This window comes from Petromyzon marinus, chromosome 30 (genome assembly GCF_048934315.1).
Source record: "Petromyzon marinus isolate PM22_M1 ecotype Great Lakes invasive population chromosome 30, UKy_Petmar_22M1.pri1.0, whole genome shotgun sequence".
NCBI lineage: Eukaryota > Metazoa > Chordata > Hyperoartia > Petromyzontiformes > Petromyzontidae > Petromyzon > Petromyzon marinus.
Window position 1 is genome coordinate 5,164,921 of NC_133696.1, and position 7,508 is coordinate 5,172,428.

The 7,508-nt window shown below is 43.9% G+C and overlaps 1 protein-coding gene across 2 annotated transcripts in view; it reads right to left on the reverse strand.

Moving 5' to 3' along the window:
• The window catches only part of LOC116947503 (serine/threonine-protein kinase B-raf-like), a 31,441-nt gene extending 24,169 nt beyond the window's left edge, over positions 1 to 7,272 (reverse strand). For both annotated transcript variants that reach the window (XM_032963318.2, XM_032963319.2), the window contains exon 1: positions 7,128 to 7,272. In XM_032963318.2, coding sequence (XP_032819209.1) covers positions 7,128 to 7,199 — 72 coding nt within the window. In that variant the 5' untranslated portion in view covers positions 7,200 to 7,272. The remainder of the gene's footprint in view (positions 1 to 7,127) is intronic.
• Between the last annotated feature and the right edge of the window lie 236 nt (positions 7,273 to 7,508).

Genomic DNA, 7,508 nt, shown 5'->3' on the forward strand with positions numbered 1-7,508 from the left:
AAGGTAAACATCGATGCACCAACTTCAGCCAAATTACAGGCCAGCTCAGACATTTTAACGAAATCCAAAATAAATGTACGTAGGTATGTGGAACTTCTTTCGCACCGTACGTAGCCAACCGTGCTAATCGGAGGTACAGGGGAAGGACAATAAACTAAACACAAAAAGCAGTTCTAAAGAAATGAGTTTTCAATCTAGGTTTAAAAGTACATAGCTCCAGTGGCTTCCTAATATCGTCATACATTTTATAATTCTAAATTATGCTTAACCTGTCAAAGAAAAAAAGCAAGCTTCCACGTCTCGTTCACTCTCACACCATAAGGCGATTGAGCATGTAAATCCCCCCACAAATCTGCTTTGCCGCGCGCGCTACAGCGATGCGTGCACAAGTCGGCCCGCAAGCCGCACTCCATTTGACAGAAGCAGATGGGAATTCCTAATCCGCTTGCTCTCTTGGTGTACCAAAAACCGGACCGGTACTGCCCTCCAGACCTGGAACAAAATCGAATACGGCCAAACAAAACAAACAAAAATAATCAACTCTTAAGCCCCCCCCCCCTTCCATGGAAATGAGATCAAACGACGCGGCCTGCAGCCAACTGATTACCATGAGCTTATCCAATTACTACAGACACAAAATCCTGCTATTTATAACGAAGCTGCAAACAAGCTGGCATACAAGTTGGATGGTTGTCTCAACGGCAGCGTGCGGCCTAATTTGTAACATAACTTCACAATAACTCAAACACGACTCCCAGTGTAAACACAGCGGCTTTGTTTATACAAATAGCAATACAGTGTTGCATATGCTGTACGTGGCATTTGTGTAAGTATATAGAGAATTGAACACGTCGGTTGATATATAAAGATCGTTTAAAAATGTATAACCGGCTGCGCACACACAGGTGGTGGATGTTTAATTGTGGAAAAAAAACGTACAGCCTGCGCCTCGGGCACGTGACGACTCGTCAATCAGAATCGACTTGTTGCCTTCACGGCATATTCATCAAATAAAGCATGCATGAAACGATTATTGATTAACCATGCAGATTTTTTTTCCGATTAGCTCGGCTGGCTACGTACGTTGCGGAAGAAGTTCAATGTATATACATGCGTACAAATGATGGAATTATAAGGGCTATACAGGCGTCACCGGTGCACAGCAGAAAGGTGTAGAGCGAAACCGAGGGTGAAACGGAAGAATGTGGTGGATCGAGACACGATGAAGATAGTGGATGCAAATTACTATAAACTATTTTTTATTTAACCAGGTAAGGCCCACTGAGCCATATAGCTCTTTTTCAGCAGCAACCCAGCCACAAATGATAGCTCAATGAAGTAGCTTATCACGTGCAAATTTACAGGAGCAAATACTCTAAAAGCATGTTTGCAAATGTGGAGGGGAAACCCGGAGGACCCAGAGAAAAATCCACGCAACCACGGTGAGAACATGGATACTCCAAATATACAGGCATCGGAGTCTGGATCAAACCCACCAGGCAACAAAGTTAAAATCTAGCCAACGCAGAGCATAGAAGGGCATGGTAAAATAAAATCCGATCAGCTGACCCAATGCAAGAAGAAGAACAATAAACAAGAGACAGCACAAATGTCACGATACAAATGGGAGACAAGTGATAGATTAGACCCTGAATCGTGGCAATTCATCGAATCGCAAAGAAGTGTGAATTGTTAGATGCCCGCCAGGTCCCATTGTGCACTCAAGGCAACAAAAGCACCTATGGAAATAGGATTCTTTGTTTACACATCTTCCTTGACTTTTTAAACATCAACAGGCAAAAGAACGCAAATGTAATATTACACCAACACTAAAACAGTAATAACATCTAACATGTTTCTAAATGTAGTCAGAAGTAAAACAAAGACCTCGAAAAAGTCTAAGAAGGGGTTAGAAGGTTCTTCATCACTTGTGGGATAACGCTGCATGCACACGCACACATTTACAAGCACTGAACAATTATTTTAAAAATTACAACTCAGACGCAACAGTTGGTAGTTAGCATAATAAATTAACCTTATGGCGGGACGCCAGGGTCCCATAAGCCCCCGGCTCTCGCATAAACTGCGTTGCGACGTCATTTTATGTCTGTTGAAGGCGAACAGTACGGCAGTCTATTCCTCTCGACGAACTCTACGCGATGCGCTAATCAAAGTCTAAACGTTTTGTTTATGACTACGGCAATTTTGGCAATAACGGGTGCTTGGTGAAGAACGAGAGGATTTGATTTCTGGTGGGTCGTGGCTTTTATGTGCTCGTTGGGACGGAGTCGCCAAACATTTTTTTTATATTAATTACGATTTTGACTTCCGTTTATTCGGGACGCCGGGGTCCCGACATAAGGTTAACTTATCACCGAGTATAAGTAATACCCCATTAGGCATGATAATGTCCCTAATTAATCGATAACTGCAGCATACGAGTTTTGAAAATTGACCCTAGGTGTGCAATAAAATGTAATTGCAAACAGCTTTTACAACAGAATGGATATCCAATATTGAATTAAATTCCTTTATTATACCAGGTAAAAGGCCATAAAGATCAGAAGTCAAATTTTCCAAAGGATTCCTGGAAGAAATTAATACACTATAATACCAAAGTTTATCATGGAATCATTTCAAATTCAGAACTGAATATGATGTGCATCTAACAAACTTGTAAGAAGGATGCACTATATTAAATTAAAGTACAGTTCACATTTCTATAGAGATAAGCGATGAATATCAATTTCAAGATGTTTTTGTTTAATTATGCGAAACCGCAAGAATAATTTTTTTAGTTGTATTTGTATATATTTTTTTATTATTAGTTTACCTTTCCTATACTTTGCACTCCTATCGTGTATTTGTATTGTTGTTTTACGTTCTGACACGCCCCTCCTGGACACCTGTAAAAAAGAGAGCTGTATAGCTCACCGATTCCTAAAGTATAGAAAATATTATAATTCAGATATGCAAGAGTTAACGTGTTGCATTCGTATACCAGTAGGGGGAAATGATTGCTACGTATCTCAATTGAGTCATTTGCGGTGTTACTTTTATAATTTGGCCAAATTTGGACCCTCACGGCAGCACACAATGGCCTAACTCTTGCGAATGAACTGTGCGAGATCTTTAATGCATTACGGTGATTACACCCGCGGTCGTAATCAGGGTGGCCCTTGGAATCGAACCGTGAACCTCTGCAACACAGCGGCGAATATTAACTACCGATTCCCTTAAGAGGTTTATGGGAAAACTTTAAGAGCTCGACTCTTCTTCATCTAACACATTCACGCAGAATGCTTTCGAAAAAAATATAACTCCATATTAATGCTAGACATCTTGTTACATAATGTACGATGGAAATTCTCTATGACGAAAAATGCATAGGTTATTAACTGCGTAAACAAACCAAAAACCAACCAAAATCAGGCTTATTTTATTTTATGCGAAAATCACACAGTCTAATTAAGAACCGGCATTGTACAACCCACTCACATTGTCCCACATCCATCATCATTAGTAATGATCTACACACTGCTGAATGAAGACCTCCCCACACCACCATCGTCTTAAACAGAAATGTGATGTAACAATGCACCCAGCTTATTGCTCCATCTCCACAGAATACATGTTGGGGTGTGTTTCCCCATTTGGCTGCTGCTACATCGTTAGCCTCAACCACCGGATATCATCCCTTCTATGTCTGGCACAGGCCCACTTACATTTGTTTAAGTCACTACGTCTCCGACTTACATATCTTCTCTAATCCACGTGTTGCTTTTTTCGCCTCTCGGTTTAATTTCAGCATGAACTTCTCCATGCTTTTCTTGCGTGGACTTTTTTAACTCGCGCAAATATACACACACACACAGACTTCAGGTGATTTTTTTTTTAGTTGAGACGCCCCATGCAGTCTTGCAGGCCTTAAGTCCAATCTCACACACAGCTATTCAACATGCTACCCAAATTCTTCAATGCTACCCAAAAGAGCACCGTCACATTTTGAATGTAACATTTCTAATTCCTGCACATTTATGGCGATAATTATCAAATGAGTCACACTGTGCATTACACCATAGATGCAGAAGCTAATATTTACTCACAACACTTAACTATGCAAATAAAAGCAATTACAGCACTGTAAAATAAACAGCTGCACTTAATATATAGACTCAAATGAAAATTAGGTTTATGTTGAGTTTGTGGTGGAGTAGTGGCACAGTGGTTCACGCAACTTCGCTATGAACCTGGCAACCTGAGCCATGTCTAACATCAGTGGCTGCTCCATCGTTAGCCTTGTTATATATCAATAAATCCTGGGGCTCCCTTCATTCAGCAGTGCATTGACATTGAATCATTATTTTACTCAATGTTGAATTCATTTTAGTGGCATGTGAATGGATAAATGACAATGTTCATACCTTATGTAAAAAAAAAATCACTTTTTTTTATTTCAGCAAAAAGGCAGTGGCCTTCTACAGCAACAAAGCCACAAGTGCGCCTACGAACACATCACTTAACCGCTTGTGTCAATGTAATAAACAGCGAGCTGTATGCCAAGTTGGAAGACGAGCAATGCACACACAACTCACAGGTAAAGGTGACACGGTGAGAACAGTATATTTTGTCGAATGACTTTACCCGTGCGGGTTACTCACACAAATGCCTTCTGCCGGCGGTTTCCTTCACGGAACAATTTGAATAATTTTATACTCGCAGTTGTCGTGGTTTGTTTTAAAATATTCTCACGGTTAAAAGATGTGCGTGAAAACAATTACAATTTCTCACGTACGACTAATTACCTGTCTGCTACATCGCAGACAATTTGAGAGAAATCTGTTCAAGCATCTGTTCAACGTGTTGACTCGTTAAGTCATTTGCGGTGAAAGCAATCCTTTCTGATCCAAATGCTTCCTCGCACAATTGATCTGGATTACGTTGTGAAGTGCATACGTTATTCCTCGCACAATTGATCTGGATTACGTTGTGAAGTGCATACGTTATTCCTCAACAACTTTCAAGACAATGGTTGACTTGAACTGATGCGGATCACATTTGCGTATCACAGGTGAGGGCATTAGATCAAATTCTGAATCTGCTTTTTTAAGACTATTATACAGTGGTACTGACGCTGAACATGAGCTCAATTTACTTCTCAATGGAAAATACCGTTCCCTCGACTCCATTATGTACCGTGGTTTGTTTTGTTTTTAGTGAGGAATAATGATACTGGAAAATGAAATAATATAGTTGCAGACCAGGAATTAATCTTGGGCCTCTACGGCAAAGCGATACACAATGTGTGCAGTAATTTGCCTAGTGATACAATATTATCATTGTTGGTTTAACTCCCTGCGAATGGTCAAAGATATTTGCAGTTAAAGAGGGTCGGCTCAACTCCGCTTCGTCGATGATTCAAAAATAATTATCAAAATATCACATATAATAATACAGTATATATAATGTACAAGCCTATGCATTGGGGCATTATTTCAAGATCAACAAAGTGTCCCACGCATGTTACCGCACCGCTAAATAACCTTTAGAATCAGGCCTGTAGCGGAACATCGCAAGAGGTATTAGCAGCACGCAAGGGAAAGGTGTCAATCATGTAGGCAGACGTGAATGCAAACATCTCCTGCGGTGAGGATTGCAAGCACCTGGTGTACGTCGTGCCTGCACGCGTATTTATGTACATACTCATGTGTTTATGCGGGTATATAAGCGTGTATATTTGTACACATGAGTACGTGTGTGTGCAGATGTGTATGTGCCGATGTGTATGTGCCGATGTGTATGTGCCGATGTGTGTGTGTGTGCGGGAGCAGGAGTGAAGTGGTTAACGAGCTGCGCTACGAACCCGGCGACCCGAGTTCAATTTCCGCTCACGGCCAACACCGGTGACGATTATCTGAACCGGTCCTGGGCCTCCCCTAGGTCGACTCAGCCTTAAAATTAGTACCTGGTGCGGGGCGTAGTAAACATCGCCACTGGGGAGACAAAGGCGGTCGGGCGTGGTGCTGGCCACCCACCCTCTCGCCTCGTGTATCGTGCCGGCCTTCATAGGTGCTCGCTAACAGCACTTGCCCCAAAAATCCGTTACAGGCTATACGGGGGATCTTTGTCTTTGTATGTGTGTGCGTGCAGATGTGTGTGTGTGTGCGTGCAGATGTGTGTGTGCGTGCAGATGTGTGTGTGTACGTATGTGTGTGTGTACGTGCAGATGTGTGTGTGTACGTGTGTGTGTACGTGTGTGTGTACGTATGTGTGTGTGTGCGTGCAGATGTGTGTACGTGTGTGTGTACGTATGTGTGTGTGTGCGTTCAGATGTGTGTGTGTGTACGTGCAGATGTGTGTGTGTATGTGTGCGTGCAGATGTTGTGTCCCCCCCCCCCCTTGTGTGCGCATGCGTATGTGTTGCAGATTTGTGTATGCGTGTGTACGTGTGTACGTGTGTGCAGATGCGTTTGTGTATGCGTGTACGTGTGGTTACGTATGTGCATACGTGCACGCATATGTGAGTGCATGCATACGCGCGTGTGAGGTGCAATACAAATGACAGCATTGCATAACTATAATGATACAAACATGTCAAGGAAAGGGCACGTATCATTGTTAACCGTTGCAATCGCATTGGTAGTTATAAACAAAAACAGGAGCAACCATAAGATTGCCTCGCATAAACAAAAGCCCATAGAGCAGCGTCTGACAATCGCGTCTCATGAGGCAGCCGCAACGCTGTCTTTAAAAAAAAAACAACACCCCAGACCAACACGTTTCGCTTGCAAACGTTTTAAAAATAACAACAAAAACAACACACAGCGACACGATTTACGCATTTACGCGTGAGCACAGCGAGCCTCAACCACCCCCCCCCCCCCCGTCGAAGACCGACTAGGCCGCACTGAAGCCTACGGTCTCGCTTGAACGCTCAGCGGGGTCGAGTAAGACGAGGGACGGGGGGGCCCGAGGGAGCCCGCGGGGGGAGTGGTGGTGGTGATGGTGGTAGGTGGTCACCTTGTACTGCGACCCGGCGTCGGGAGCCCTCGGAAGGGCACCCGCCGGTTCGGGTCATCGTTACCGTGGGGTGTTTATCGTATGCGCAGAGTGCGGTCGGGCCTCACCTCCTCGGTGATCTGCGAGTCCTGCAGACCGCCGTTCCCGTTCACTCCAGCTTGCGGTATGACTGTAGCCATTTTTTCGCCTCCAGCCCCCTTGGTCACGTGGGTCTTGGTGGAGCGAAGTGGAGGAGAGTGGCGGGGCGGGGAGGGGGGGCAGTGGACCACGAGCTTCTGTTTGTGGGAAGGAGAAAATGTGGGGAGGAGCGGGGGTGGTGGTGGCGCGCGCGCGTGCGTGCGCTGAATGGACCTAAACGCCAGCCAGCCGCCGGGAATCTTTGCAGACAGAGGTGATGATGGGCGCATGTCAATAGGCGTTGCGTTGCGGAGGCTTGGACGTTGAAAAGGCATACAGGTGTTGTTGATTACAAAGAGTCGACGAGATTT